The sequence below is a fragment of the Rana temporaria genome (genome assembly GCF_905171775.1).
Source record: "Rana temporaria chromosome 2 unlocalized genomic scaffold, aRanTem1.1 chr2l, whole genome shotgun sequence".
In the NCBI taxonomy this organism is placed as follows: domain Eukaryota; kingdom Metazoa; phylum Chordata; class Amphibia; order Anura; family Ranidae; genus Rana; species Rana temporaria.
Window position 1 is genome coordinate 563,695 of NW_024404416.1, and position 16,306 is coordinate 580,000.

A 16,306-nucleotide genomic window follows, 5' to 3' on the forward strand; every position below is an offset into this window, starting at 1 on the left:
CAGTGCATCACCTCATCAGTGCCAACTAGTGCATCACCTCATCAGTGCCAACCAGTGCATCACCTCATCAGTGCCTCACATCAGTGCTCACCAGTACAGCCCAATGTTATTCACGGCCACCTCATCAATGCCCACCAGCTGAGCGCTCCAGGCTCCGTTCCATCTCCTAGCCTAGCACAAGAAAGCTCCATTCGTCCCTGGCCCTGACGTGCTGCCCCGCCTCTGCCTACAATCCCCAGAATGCAGAGCGGGCCAGTAACAGCCAATCGGCGGCCGCCGCTGCCGACATCCTCCACTCTAAAGAAAACGTCCCCCGACGTGCTGCGCGCCCTGCCTCTGCCTACAAACCCCAGAATGCAGGGTGGGCCGGCAGTTACCAACCCGCGCTGCATTCTGTGGCTGTTACCGGCCCACTGGTTGGTTGCCGACTTGCTAAACTAAAAAAAAAAAAAAAAGTCAGCAGATAGCAGCGAACGAGCGGACGGGCGGGCGGGCAGGCGGAAGAATTCCACCCAGCACACCCCTACCTCAGATCCCAGACAGACTATTTTACATAATAATCGGCTGATGCCGATATCTTTAAAAAGGCAAAATATCGGCCGACCTCTACCCCCCCCCCCCCCCCCCCCACACACACTTTTCACATATTTATTTGTATCGTTTTTCATTCCACTTCACAATTATGTGCCGCTTGTGTTGGTCTATCACAGGGGTCTCCAAACATTCTAAACAAAGGGCCGGTTTATTGTCCTTCAGACTCTTGGAGGGCCGCACTTTGGCCAGCGGGAGCGAAAGAAAATTCTGGCATCAGTGGGAGTAAACATCTGGTATTAGGGGGAGGAATAGTGCCCCATTGCTGGTATCATAGGGAGGAATAGTGCCCCATTGCCGGTATCATAGGGAGGAATAGTGCCCCATTGCTGGTATCATAGGGAGGAATAGTTCCCCATTGCCGGTATCATAGGGAGGAATAGTGCCCCATTGCTGGTATCATAGGGAGGAATAGTGTCCCATTGCTGGTATCATAGGGAGGAATAGTGTCCCATTGCTGGTATCATAGGGAGGAATAGTGCCCCATTGCCGGTATCATAGGGAGGAATAGTGTCCCATTGCCGGTATCATAGGGAGGAATAGTGCCCCATTGCCGGTATCATAGGGAGGAATAGTGCCCCATTGCCGGTATCATAGGGAGGAATAGTGCCCCATTAGTTGTGTCAGTGGGAGAAATGGTGCTCCATTGTCGGTGTCAGGTGGCAGAATAGTGTTTTGTATCAGTGGGAGGGATAGTGCTCCAAGGACCGGATAAAGGCAAGCAAAGGGCCGCAGTTTGGAGACCACTGGTCTATCACATAAAATCCCAATACAATAGTGGTCTCAAAGTATCGGCCCGCGGGCCATTTGTGGCCTGCGGACCAGTTATAAATGGCCCGCAGGCAGGGTGGAAGTGGGGGGAGCAAAGAGGAAGAGGTGAGCTGGCGCCATCTGGTGGTGAGCCGTTGGTATTACAAGTTATTACCACCAGATGTGAGCGGGCGCCATCTGGTGGTGGCCGTTGGTATTACAAGTTAAGCATTACAAGTTAAACAGCAATTCTAATGTCATTTTACACTATTTTCACTGCCATCTTCTTCCCTCTAATTAGAACCCCCAAACATTATATATATTTTTTATCCTAACACCCTAGAGAATAAAATGGCGATCGTTGCAATACTTTCTGTCACGCCGTATTTGCGCAGCGGTCTTACAAGCGCACTTTTTTGGGAAAAAATTACACTTTTTTTAATTAAAAAATAAGACAACAGTAAAGTTATCCCCATTTTTTTTTTACTATTATGAAAGATGATGTTACGCCGAGTAAATTGATACCCAACATGTCACGCTTCAAAATTGCGTCCGCTCGTGGAATGCCGACAAACTTTTTTTCCCTTTAATATCTTCATAGGCGACGTTTAAAAAAATCGACAGGTTGCATGTTTTAAGTTACAGAGGAGATCTAGGGCTAGAATTATTGCTCTCGCTCTACCAATCGCGGCGATACCTCACATGTGTGGTTTGAACACCGTTTACATATGCGGGCGCTGCTCACGTATGTGTTAGCTTCTGCGCGCGAGCTCGTCGGGACCGGGGTGCGTTTTCTGGCTCCTAACTTTTTTAGCTGGCTCCTAGATTCCAAGCAAATTTGTCAAACCCTGACTTACACCAGTGCTGGGGGTTAATAATGCGCTCGCTGACACCAGTGCTGGGGGTTAATAATGCGCTCGCTGACACCAGTACTGTTGTTTTTGAAGTTTGAAAGTTTGCATGCGGCCCCCCATGGCATATGAAAACTTGTCTTGTAGCCCTCAGGTAATTTGAGTTTGAGACCCCTGCAATACAATACATTTACAATTTTGGTTGTTACATGGAAACATTTGGCATATGTATTACAATTAGCTTGCATCCATAAACAAGATAGTCAAATAAATCTCCATTTCCCCCCCTCGGCTTACAGCTATGGACCATCTAATTTGGATTAGATTTGAGTGCCTAGGGCAGTGACGGGGAACCTCGGCACTCCAGATGTTTTGGAACTACATTTCCCATCAAGCTCATGCACTCTGCAGTGTAGATGAGCATCATGGAAAATGTAGTGCCAAGGTTCGCCATCACTGGCCTAGGGCAATAATCTTTTTAGTTACCGTATTTATCGGCCATATACCGCGCACTTTTTTGCCCTGAAAAACAGGGCAAAATCGTGGGTGCGCGATATACGCCGATACACGCTTTCCCGCGCTTTGTTCGAACCACTGCGCCGACATATACCGAGCGGAGTACACTCGGGTATAGTCGGGCGGGCTCGGCTCCTCTCGCGTGCGTCCTGTACTTCGTTTACGCGAGAGAAGCCGAGTCCGCCCAACTATACACGAGTGTACTCCGCTCGGTATATGTCGGCGCAGTGGTTCGAACAGAGCGCGGGAAGCGGGGATGGCCGCAGAAGGACGCCGGACCGGACGAGGCCGCCGATGGACAGGACGCGATGGACGACGGGCAAGACACCGCACAGGGGCATCCAAACTAAGTTTTTTTTTTTTTTTTTCAGGAATCTCTCAAATTCGGGGGTGCGCGCTATACGCCGGGGGCGCGTTATAGAACGATAAATACGATATTTGAGTTTCTGTTGCCTTTCTATCATCTGGAACCAGTCTGCCCATTCTCCTTTGAACTCAACAAGGCATTTTCCTCCACACAACCGCCGCTCACTGGATATTTTCTTCTTTTCCCCCACCCACCATTCTCTGTAATCCAGAATAATGGTTGTGTGTGAAAATCCCAGAAATACTCAGACCAGCCTGTCTGCCACCAACAACCACGTTTCACCAACAACCACGTTTCAAAGTCACTTCAATGCCCTTCCTTCCCCATTCTGATGCTCGGTTTGAACTTCAGCAAGTGGTCTCCACCACGTCTAGATGCATTGAGTTGCTGCCGTGTGATTGGCCGATTTAGCAATTGAACAGGCGTACCCAATAAAGTGGCCGGTGAGTGGATACCCCATAGTCTGCGGACTCTATAAACTTTCACACAGACTAAACATTATACACAGATTTGGGTTATTTTTTTTTTACCAAAGAAATGGAGCAGAATACATTTTGGTTTAAATTTATGAAAAAATATTATTTATTTGCAAAATTTTACAACTGAAACTAAGAAAAACTTTTTTTTTCTGTATTTTTTTTTATTTATGTAGCAAAAAAATAAATAAAATAAAAAACAAACACAGTGGTGAATAAATAACTTATTTTTTTTACAATAGTTTCGATTGTGAAGGAACGAACGTGACTTTAAAAAAGTTACCAAGATAATGTACAAATAAATCTTTAAAAAAAGTATACATTTTATTGATAAACACAGTTTCTTTAAAAACGACAGTAAATGTCCAAAAAGCATATCATGTGTATATCGTGTGCAACCACTTCTTACTCTACATGTTTCGCTCAGAAGAGCTTCCTCAGGAGTTATGACAGTGTTGCAAGAAGTTTAATACAGGGCTCGACAAATCCCGGTCGCCAGGGCGACTAGAAATGGGGTCCTGGCGACTTGGCGCCATCTGGTGGTGAGCCGTTGGTATTACAAGTTATTACCACCAGATGTGTAAGCTGGCGCCATCCGGTGGTGGCCGTTGGTATTACAAGTTAAGCATTACAAGTTAAACAGCAATTCTAATGTGATTTTTCACTATTTTCACTGCCATCTTCTTCCCTCTAATTAGAAACCCCAAACATTATATATATATTTTTTTATCCTAATACCCTAGAGAATAAAATGGCGATCGTTGCAATACTTTCTGTCACGCCGTATTTGCGCAGCGGTCTTACAAGCGCACTTTTTTTGGGAAAAAATACATTTTTTAAATGAAAAAAATAAGACAACAGTAAAGTTATCCCCATTTTTTTTTTATATTATTAAAAAAAAAAATGTTACGCCGAGTAAATTGATACCCAACATGTCACGCTTCAAAATTACCTCCGCTCGTGGAATGGCGACAAACTTTTACCCTTTAAAATCTTCATAGGCGACGTTTAAAACATTCTACAGGTTGCATGTTTTGAGTTACAGAGGAGGTCTAGGGCTAGAATTATTGCTCTCGCTCTACCAATCGCGGTGATACCTCACTTGTGTGGTTTGAACACTGTTTACATATGCGGGCGCTGCTCACGTATGCGTTCGCTTCTGCGCGCGAGCTTGGCGGGACGGGGTGCGTTTTCTGGCTCCTAACTTTTTTAGCTGGCTCCGAGATTCCAAGCAAATTTGTCAAACCCTGGTTTAATATATTACAAAAGAAACAATTGTGAGAAATCTTATACAGTGGAACCTCGGATTGCGAGTAACGTGGTCAATGAGCGTTTCACAATACGAACGCTGTATTTCCTAAAATACTAACTCGGTTTGCGAGTATTGTCTCGCAACATGAACAGGAATCAGGCCAAAGTGGTGTGCAGTACCGTGTTTGGCCTGAGGTAGGGGGGCGCCGGAGCTGATAGTCGCCGTTCGGAAATGCACGGAAAGGCCCGGAGGACAGCTTGGCTGACCTCGGAAACAGAGTCTTTCCGAAGTTTGCCGAGGTCAGCCGAACTGTCCTCAGGCCTTTCCGGACGTTTCCGACTCTCTCTCGACTAACGAGCGTTCCGCAATACGAGCACTGTATTTTTAAAAATCCTAACTTGGTTTGCGAATGTTGTCTCACAAAACGAGCAGGATTCAAGCCACAGCATTGTGCAGTACCGCGTTTGGCCTGAGGTGGGGGGCGCCGGAGCCGAGCAAAGCAGTACGGAAATACCGAGTTCCCGAGCCTTTCTGAGGTCAGCCGAGCTGTCCTCGGGCCTTTCCATGCATTTCCGAGGCTCTCTGGTGCCCCCCCCCCACCTCAGGCCACATGCGGTATTGCATGCCATTGAAGTCAATGTGGAACAAATTCTTTTTGTTTCCATTGACTTCAATGGGGTAACTCGCTTTTATATGCAAGTACTTTGGATTACGAAAATTCTCCTGGAACGGCTTATCCTCGTAATCCGAGGTTCCACTGTATATCTTTATGATTATATATCTATATGAAAACTTATATATTGCTTCATACATTGCTTCACATTTTTTTTCTCCTCTGTGGTTGCATGTATGTCCCTCCCCTTAGCCCAGACTTCTTTTTTAGGAATCGGTAACATACTCTTGGCCAATTAAAGCATCCGGTAGGCACTCTTTCCCAGTTTCTCATTTATTTATAAAATGTGTATATACCAAAAAAAAAAAAAAAAAGATATAAAAAAAAAATATAAAGTGATATATAAATCATAAAATGTGTATATACAAAAAAAGATAAAAAAAATAAGTAAAGTGATATATAATCATAAGTATAAGATTTCTCATTAATAATTGTTTTTTTTTTGTAATATATTAAACTTCTTGCAACACTGTCAAAACTCCTGAGGAAGCTCTTCTGAGCGAAACATGTAGAGTAAGAAGAAGTGGTTGAACACGATATACTTTTTGGACATTTACTGTCGTTTTTAAAGAAACTTTATCAATAAAATGTATACTTTTTTTTTTTTTTTTTTAGATTTATTTGTACATTATCTTGGTACCCTTAAAGTCCTGTTCGTTCCTCCACAATTGAAACATTTCCTCTAAAAGGGATGTGGTACCTATTAGCAGGGCAGCCATCACGAATTGTAGGACCCCTTACACAGAGCAAAGAACCGGGGGGGGGGGGGGGTGCTGACAAAAAAAAAAAGTGTAATCTCTTCTCTCCTGAAGCAAGATAATAAGCAGGGGGGCCCTGGGGACCATTGGGCCCCTTACAGGTGTAATGTAAAAAGAGAGGGGCCAGCCAGGCCTATAAGGGGCCCCAGGGACCATCCCTTACAGGTGTAATGAAAAAAAAAAAAAAAAAAAAACGGGAGGGGGGCCAGCCGTGCCCCTGAGGACCATCAGGCCCCTTACAGGTGTAATGCCTGTACCCCCCTGATGGCGGCCCTGCATTATTAGTGATCTCCTGCTGCCCAATTCCAAATACTGTATTTATTGGCGTATATCGCGCACTTTTTTGCCCTGAAAATCAGGGCAAAATACGCCGATATACGCCGATACCCGCCGAGTTTTAAATACTGCGCCGACATATACCGAGCGCAGTACACTCGGGTAAAGTCGGCCAGTCTCGGCTTCTTCCGCGGTCACGTCCTGGACGTACAGGACGTGAGAGCGACAGTTGCAGAGCCTGCCCGAGTGTACTGCGCTCGGTATATGCTGGCGCAGTATTCAAAACTCGGCGCGGGAAACGAGCGGGGACGCCGGACCCGCCGAAGAAGATACCGGACCCGCCGAAGAGGACACCGGACCCGCCGCAGAAGGACACCCGAAGCCGCAGAAGGACGCCGGACCCGACGAGGCCGCCGATGGACGCCGCGCAAGACACCAAAACTGTAAGTACAAAAATAACTTTTTTTCCACAGGACTGGGGGTCACTTTAGGGGTGCGCGGTATACGCGGGAGCTCGTTATACCGCGATAAATACGGTAATATTTTAGCACCTAATGAAAGTTCCAGAAAGATAAACATGTAATTTGGGTACAGTGTTGCATGACTGAGTAACTGTCATTCAAAGTGCGACAGCCCTGCAAACTTAAAAATGGCCTGGGCAGAAAGGGGGTGAAATTGTCCGGTATTGAAGTGGTTAGGATCCATCCAATTGATGTGGATAGATGGGAGCTCCTGAAACAGAGCAGTGGCCCTGGAGGTCGGATCCTCTGTGGATTCAGGAAGACCCCAGTAGGGGCAAGTTGCCCCTGTAGGAGCAGTTTTTGTGATCTTCCCAAGACCGTTAGGCACGGGACGGTTCTCCTGATCTTGTTCCCGGCCCTCCATCACCATGGCTCCATCATCCATCCTATCCTCCGGTGCGGCTCCCCAGATCCCTCATTTCTTTCATCAGGTGGGTTGCAAGTTTAGACCTTGCCAACGAGAGTTCCTTCTGAAGCTCGGTGTTGAACCTGGCCAGGAGCTCCACATCACGGAGGGATTGAGCCTGCTGCACGGCTTTCCCTTTATTTTACGCCAAGTCTTGGTCCCCTTTGAAGATGGACTGGGAGAGCTCCATAACGGAGAACAAGGCGCACCGTCAGAAAAGTAGGCCCCACCTTGAGCTGTGCCTGTGTGCTGGAGCCACGGACAGCGGTGTATTTTCCCCCCATGCTGTAGCTCAGTAGGTCCTAAGTGCGGGCAGGACAAGGGCTCTCCTTATAGGTTTAATGTAGCCGATGTGCCCAGGGGGTTGAGGATCAAAGCGTTCAAAGGGCATCTTCCTCTGCTGCCCACAAGTGCCCACCAACATTCTTCTTCTTCAAACTGTTTAAATCTGATGGTGGCACTTCCACTTGAAAGGGTTATGATCAAAAAGATGGAGCTACAAGTCATCCAGCTTTGTAGATTCTAAAAAACAAAAACATTCATTTATGTTTCCTACATATTGTACATTACAGTAATACCTACATCAAGATCAGTGGTCTCCGAAATGTGGCCCTTTGCTTGGCTTGCCCTTGGGACACTATTCCCCCCACTGACACCAATGATGGGACACTATTCCCCCCACTGACACCAATGATGGGACACTATTCCCCCCACTGACACCAATGATGGGACACTATTCCCCCCACTGACACCAATGATGGGACACTATTCCTCCCACTGACACCAATGATGGGACACTATTCCTCCCACTGACACCAATGATGGGACACTATTCCTCCCACTGACACCAATGATGGGACACTATTCCTCCCACTGACACCAATGATGGGACACTATTTCTCCCACTGACACCAATGGTGGGACACTATTCCTCCCACTGACACCAATGGTGGGACACTATTCCTTCCAATGACACCAATGATGGGACACTATTCCTCCCACTAACGGGACACTATTCCTCCCACTGATACCAATGATGGGACACTATTCCTCCCACTGACACCAATGATGGGACACTATTCCTCCCACTGACGGGACACTATTCCTCCCACTGACACCAATGATGGGACACTATTCCTCCCACTGACACCAATGATGGGACACTATTCTTTCCACTGATACCAATGATGGGACACTATTCCTCCCACTGACACCAATGATGGGACACTATTCCTCCCACTGACGGGACACTATTCCTCCCACTGACACCAATGATGGGACACTATTCCTCCCACTGACGGGACACTATTCCTCCCACTGACACCAATGATGGGACACTATTCCTCCCACTGACGGGACACTATTCCTCCCACTGATACCAATGATGGGACACTTCCTCCCACTGATACCAATGATGGGACACTATTCCTCCCACTGACACCAATGATGGGACACTATTCCTCCCACTGATACCAATGAAGGGGAACTATTCCTACTTAACTAGATTCAGAAAGCTTTACGCCGGCGCATCATTAGATACGCCTTCGTAACTCTGAATCTGCGCCGTCCTAAATTTAAGCGTATTCTGGAAACCAGATACGCTTAAATTAGGCTAAGATACGAGCGGCTTAGTCTCCTACGCCGTCGTATCTTAGGGTGCAATATTTACGCTGGCCGCTAGGTGGCGCTTCCGTTGAGTTCGGCGTAGAATATGCAAATGCCTAGATACGCCGATTCAGAAACGTACGTGCGCCCGGCGCATTTTTTTTACGTCGTTTACGTAAGGCTTTTTCCGGCGTAAAGTTAGTCGAACAAATAGCTGGCCTAGTCAATGTTAAGTATGGCCGTCGTTCCCGCGTAAAATTTTGAAATTTCTACGTCGTTTGTGTAAGTCATCCGTGAATGGGGCTTGACGTAATTTACGTTCACGTCGAAACCAATACATCCTTGCGGCGTACTTTGGAGCAATGCACACTGGGATATGTCCACGGACGGGCGCATGCGCCGTTCGTAAAAAACGTCAATCACGTCGGGTCACCCCGCATTTACATAAAACACGCCCCCCTCATCCTCATTTGAATTAGGCGCGTTTACGCCGGCCCCATTTACGCTACGCCGCCGTAACTTAGGAGGCAAGTGCTTTGTGAATACAGCACTTGCCTCTCTGACTTACGGCGGCGTATCGTAAATACGCTACGCCGCCGTAAAAATGTGCGCATCTACCTGAATCCAGCTAACTGACACCAATGATGGGACACTATTTATTCCATGAATACCATTTACTACTCCCAAGGGCCACAGTCCGTCCCCCGAAAGTTTATGGGGCAATAAACTGGCCCTTTGGAGTTTGGAGACCCTTGCTCTAAATCAAAATTTAAAAATATTTACCCTGGAAATGGTCCTGAATGAGATCCTGACGGACCCGGTTCCCCGGTTCTGATGAATCCTCAGAGGTGGCCGGGAGTGCCGGTATTTCTGGTTGCAGATCATCACGGATGGGCAAGTCCACATGGTTGGCAAGAGCAGCGTTGTGTAGAATGGCGCACACGGCGACGATGTCGGACACCAGTTCCGGAGCGTGCTGCAAGAAGCCGCCGGTTTTGGATAAACATCGGAAGGTGGATTTCCAAACTCCCAACGTCTTCTCCATCACCGCACGGGTACGGCTATGTGCGCCGTTATACCCGACCTCCGCCGCAGTCTGTGGGTTCAACAGAGGCGTCATCAGCCACGGCCGACATCCATATCCCGAGTGTCCTGGAATTAGAGGGAAATATCAGAAGTCAGTTCTGTTTATTGAGATCGATTGTAACAAAACAAGAAGATACATTTCACAATCACTCGGCCATTCACTATCACTCGGCCATTCACAATCACTCGGCCATTCACTATCACTCGGCCATTCACTATCACTCGGCCATTCACTATCACTCGGCCATTCACTATCACTCGGCCATTCACTATCACTCGGCCATTCACTATCACTCGGCCATTCACTATCACTCGGCCATTCACTATCACTCGGCCATTCACTATCACTCGGCCATTCACTATCACTCGGCCATTCATTTCTAAAGGCTGATCTTTTGGTTTACCTTTACAATTAACCGCTTGCCCACCGGCTCACGCCGATATACGTCAGCAAAATGGACCGTACAGGCAAATAAAATGTACCTGTACGTCGCCTTTAGAACGCGGCATTGTGCGCGCGCGCGCCGCAAGCTACGTGTCCTGCGCACTCTGGCCCGGATTCACGTAGGGCGGCTTTACGTTGTGCGGGCGTAGCGCATCGTATTTACGCTACGCCGCCGCAAGTTAGAGAGGCAAGTGCTGTATTCACAAAGCACTTTGCCTCCTAAGTTACGGCGGCGTAGCGTAAATGTGTCGGCGTAAGCGCGTGTAATTCAAATTGTGAAGAGGTGGGCGTGTTTTATGCTAATAACTCGTGACCCGACGCGATTGAAGTTTTGAACGAACGGCGCATGCGCCGTCCGTGGACGTATCCCAGTGCGCATGCGTCGGATAGAATGCCTAAGATACGTCGAACACTGCCTACGACGTGAACGTAACTTACGCACAGCCCTATTCGCGTACGACTTACGTAAAAAGATACGCTTGTTCCGACGTCCATACCTTGCATGGGCTGCGCCACCTAGAGACCAGCTTTATCTGTACGCCGGCGTATGTCTTACGTAAACGGCGTAACTAATTGCGCTGGGCGTACGTACGTTCGTGAATCAGCGTATCTTGCTCATTTACATATTCGACGCGGAAAACAACGGAAGCGCCACCTAGCGGCCAGCGTAAATATGCACCCTAAGATACGACAGCGTAGGAGACTTACGCCGCTCGTATCTTAGCCTAACTTAAGCGTATCTGGTTTCCAGAATACGCTTAAAGATACGACGGCGCAGATTCTGATTCACGACGGCGTATCTACTGATACACCGACGTAAATCTTTGTGAATCTGGCCCTCTATGTCCACCGGGAGATCCGCGGTCGTCTCACGGAGAGGAAGAACGGGAAAATACTGATGTAAACAAGGCATTTCCCCAGTCTTCCTAGTGACAGGACACTGATCACAGTTTCCTGTCAGAAGCGGTGATCAGTGTCCTGACACATGGAGCCCATCCCCCCCTCACAGTTAAAACACATCCCTAGGACACACTTAACCCCTTCAGGGCCCCCTACTGGTTAACCCCTTCACTGTCAGTCACATTTACACAGCAATTAGTGCATATTTATAGCACTGTTCGCTGTATAAATGTGAATGGTCCCAAAATGGCTCCAAAAGTGTCCGATGTGTCCGCCATAATGTCGTAGTTACGATCGCCGCCATTGCTAGTAACTTTTTTTTATAAAGATGACATAAAACTATCCCCCATTTTGTAGACGCTATGGACCAGATTCACAGAGATCGGCGTATCTGTGCGGGCGTAGCGCATCTCATATACGCTACGCCGACGTAACATAGAGAGGCAAGTACAGTATTCACAAAGCACTTGCTCCCTAAGTTACGGCGGCGTACTGTAAATGGGCCGGCGTAAGCCCGCCTAATTCAATGTAGGCTGGTAGTGGGCGTGTTGTATTGAAATGAATCGTGACCCCATGTAAATGAAGCGCCGAACGAACGGCGCATGAGCGCGCATGCTCAGAATCACGTCGAATTTACGCCGTAGGATACGACGGCTCAATGGCAACGATGTGAACGTAACCTACGCCCAGCCCCATTCACGTACGACTTACGTAAATGACGTAAAATCTGACGCTTGTTCCGACCTCCATACCTTTGCATTTATTGCGCCTCATATAGCAGGGGTAACTTTACGCCGGACGTACGCCTTACATAAACGGTGTAGCTTAATGCGACGGGCGCAAGTACGTTCGTGAATCAGAGTATCTAGGTCATTTGCATATTCGACGCGTAAATCTACGGAAGCGCCCTTTGCGGCCAGCGTAAATATGCACCCAAGATACGACGGCGTAGGAGACTTACGTCGGTCGTATCTTGGCAAAATTCAGACGTACCTGATTTCCAGAATCCGCGCATAGATACGACGGCGCACATTTGGACTTACGACGGCGTATCTGGAGATACGTCGTCGTAATTCCTTTCTGAATCCGGCCCTATAACTTTTGCGCAAACCAAATAAACACAAATATGTAGAATACGTATCGGCCTAAACTGAGGAAAAAATGTTTTTTTTTTTTATATATATTTTTTGGGGATATTTATTATAGCAAAAAAGAAATCATCGCTCTATTTTTGTTTATAGTGCAAAAAATAAAAACCGCAGAGGTGATCAAATACCACCAAAAGAAATCTCTATTTGTGGGAAAAAAAAAAAAGACGTCAATTTTGTTTTGGGAGCCGCGTCGCACGACCGCGCAATTGTCAGTTAAAGCGACGCAGTGCCGAATCGCAAAAAGTGCTCTGGTTTTCGGCCAGCCAAATGGTCCAGGGCTGAAGTGGTTAACATTTTTATTTTATTTTATTAAATGTATAAGTTTCTGACATTCATTTTTAGTTTAGCAGTAGTGATTGGCTCTGGTGTGTGCGAATCGAACCCGCCAGGAAGCTGTTACTGAACACCACCAATCAAAGGCAGCGAGGCATTTCCCGACCGCCAGCTGCGCATACACACGTTGCCTATGATTGGGGGAGTGCAGCGCCGGCTTCCTGGCGGGTTCGATCTGAACACACCTGAGCCCATTATTATTGAGCAGGTGACTTTAACCACTTAAGCCCCGGACCCGCCCAAGCCAGGTTTTGCGATTCGGCACTGCGTCGCTTTAACAGAAAATTGCGCGGTCGTGCAACGTGGCTCCCAAACAAAATTGGTGTCCTTTTTTTCCCCACAAATAGAGCTTTCTTTTGGTGGTATTTGATCACCTCTGCGGTTTTTATTTTTTGCGCTATAAACAAAAATAGAGCGACAATTTTGAAAAAATTCAATATTTTTTACTTTTTGCTGTAATAAATATCCCCAAAAACATTTATAACATTTTTTTCCCTCAGTTTAGGCCGATACGTATTCTTCTACATATTTTTGGTAAAAAAAAACAAAAAAAAAACGCAATAAGCGTTTATCGATTGGTTTGCGCCAAATTTATAGCGTTTACAAAATAGGGAATAGTTTTATTTAATTTTTATTATTTTTTTTTACTACTTATGGCGGCGATCAGCGATTTTTTTCGTGACTGCGACATTACGGCGGACACTTCGGACACTTTTGACACATTTTTGGGACCATTGTCATTTTCACAGCAAAAAATGCATTTAAATTGCATTGTTTATTGTGAAAATGACAGTTGCAGTTTGGGAGTTAACCACAGGGGGCGCTGTAGGAGTAAGGCTTCACCTAGTGTGTGTTTACAACTGTAGGGGGGTGTGGCTGTAGGACTGACGTCATCGATCGAGTCTCCCTATAAAAGGGATGACACGATCGATGCGCCGCCACAGTGAAGCACGGGGAAGCCGAGTTTACATACGGCTCTCCCCGTTCTTCAGCTCCGGGGAGCGATCGCGACGGAGCGGCTAGAAACGAATAGCCGCGCCGTCGTCTCGGATCGCTCCCCGCGGGTTTCCGGCCGCCACATGTACCGGGGGGGGGGGTCCCGATCGGACCCCCGACCCACAGAAAGGCGGGGACGTACCTGTACGCCCATGTGCCTGTACGTGCCATTCTGTGGACGTATATGTACATGCGGCGGTCGGGAACCGGTTAAGCCCACTGCTGTGAGTACTCAGAGGGCTCTGACTTTCCATTGGGCTCTATGCATCTAGCTCATGACTTCCAGAGCAGCTGCTCCTCTAGTTTCTGTACACGTCTCCCAGGACCTTCAGGGGATCAGCACTAAGGACAGAGAACACTTGGTCTGGCCTAAGGCTGCATTCACATCTAGACGGACGTAATCGCGGCGTTTTGTCACCGCAAATCGCGGTAAAAATAGCGGCGTTTTGTACCGCGATTTGCGGCGACAAAACGCGGGTATTGTCCGCCTAGATGTGCCCCAAGATGACCCCCTCTATGGAGATGATTGCCATCTCCTAGCCGAACGCTCGAAGACGCCTGAAAAAAAGGTCCGGGACCTTTTTTCACGCCGCAGGCGACAGGCGTTCGGCGTGGAGATGTGAACCATCTCCATAGAGGGACATGTATTTCCAGCCCTCTGGCGGCAGAGGCGTAGCGCTACAGGCGTAAAAACGCCTAGATGTGAATGGGGTCTAAAAAGCCTTTTTGCAACCCACTCTAACCTCCACCAACCATAAAGAGTCTACTGGGATCTCATCTGTCCTGTGCAGGGTCTCTGCATTAACGGTCTACATATGCATGGCTGTGGGGTGTTCGGCTCTCTATAGCATTAGCTCCTCCCATCCTGGTGTAATAATTATATACAGTGGAACCTCGGATTAAGAGCATAAAGCGTTCCAGGAGAATGCTTGTAATGCAAAGCACTCGCATATCAAAGCGAGTTTCCCCATAGAAGTCAATGGAAACTACGATAATTTGTTCCGCATTGACTTCTATGGTACACAATACCGCGTGTGGTCAGAGGTGAGGGGGTCGCAAGAGAGCCTCGGGAATACTTGGAAATCCTCGGGAACTGAGTATTTCCGAGTACAGTGGAACCTCGGATTGCAAGTAACGCAGTTAACGAGCGTTTCGCAAAATACGAGTGATGCATTTCTAAAAATCCTTACTCGGTTTGCGAGTGTTGTCTCACAACACGAGCAGGATTCAGGCCAAAGCGGTGTGCAGTACCGCTTTTGGCCTGAGGTGGGGGGGCGCCTGAGCCAAACGGCGCCAATTGTAGCCGATAGCCGCCGTTTGGAAATTCACGGAAAGGCTCAAGGACGATTCGGCTGACCCCATCAAACCTCGTAAAGGCCTCGTGAACGGAGTATTTCCACGGTCAGCCGAACTGTTCTCTGGCCTTTACCAAGGCTCTCCGGCGCCCCCCCACCTCTGGTCGCATGCAGTATTGCATGCCATTGAAGTCAATGCAGAACAAATTATTTTAGTTTCCATTGACTTCAATGGATTTCCAAGCGATTCCAAGTATTTCCAAACCATTCCGAGTGTCACCGGTGACCCCGCACCTCTGGCCAAATGCAGGCTAAGGGTAGTGTCTCGTGATTGGGGGGTTAAGGGCTGGTTATGGCGAGTCTGCAGGCTGCGGGTGCGTTTGGAGAACAGGAGACACAGGTCTAGCGGAGGTGCCCAGCTAGGGTATCCGAGATCCGTCACAACGTATCATTTCATTAAATTAACAATAAAATTGTATTTACTTACCCACCAGCCAGCCCTTGGGCATTTGTCCTTGTTCGAATTGATCATAAAGAGCTGACTGCCGCAGGATATGGTTGTCATCGCAACTTCCAGGTGACCCAGATCCGATGCTCATAATGCGCTGGTGGGAGTCTACCACCACTTGGACGTTCAAAGAGTGATAGCCTTTTCTATTACGGAATTGCTCCTCTCTATTTTGTGGTGGTATCAGCGCAATATGAGTACAGGCTATGGCTCCCAGGCAATTTGGCATCCCTCCTTGGCGGGAAAATCCGTCCTTCACCTCCTGCCACTCCTCCGGGGTTTTAGGGAAGTGGATGTATGTGCCCATATGTTTCTTGATGGCTCTCAGGACCGGTTTCAGGAACCTAGAAAGACTGGGGCGACTGATCCCAATGATGTGAGCACACGAGGGCTGAAAATTTCCGGTGGTCAAATAGTTTAAAACCGCCAACAGCCTGACCATGGCAGGAATGGCGTGAGTTCTCCTCGTCAAGGGCTCAATGTCATCGCCTATTAGGTGGAACAGCTCCATGATCCCCTGACGGTTCAGGTGAAACATGTCCTCAACGTC

General features: G+C 47.8%; 1 protein-coding gene across 1 annotated transcript; it reads right to left on the reverse strand.

Moving 5' to 3' along the window:
* Window positions 1–7,053: 7,053 nt before the first annotated feature.
* On the reverse strand, window positions 7,054–10,209 carry LOC120921659 (putative nuclease HARBI1). Its single transcript, XM_040334176.1, has 2 exons — window positions 9,826–10,209; window positions 7,054–7,959 (listed from the first exon to the last, which is right to left on the reverse strand). The coding sequence occupies exons 1-2, from the start codon at window positions 10,160–10,162 to the stop codon at window positions 7,934–7,936; spliced, it is 363 nt and encodes a 120-aa protein (XP_040190110.1). The 5' UTR covers window positions 10,163–10,209; the 3' UTR covers window positions 7,054–7,933.
* Window positions 10,210–16,306: the final 6,097 nt, after the last annotated feature.

Bases quoted from the DNA above. Each gene is read 5' to 3' on its own strand.
- LOC120921659 (XM_040334176.1), bottom strand. From the start codon at position 10,162: ATGACGCCTCTGTTGAACCCACAGACTGCGGCGGAGGTCGGGTATAAC. The intron at 7,960-9,825 runs GTAAATATTTTT...TTTGTTTTTTAG, and splicing joins CATTCAGGACCATTTCCAGG to AATCTACAAAGCTGGATGAC.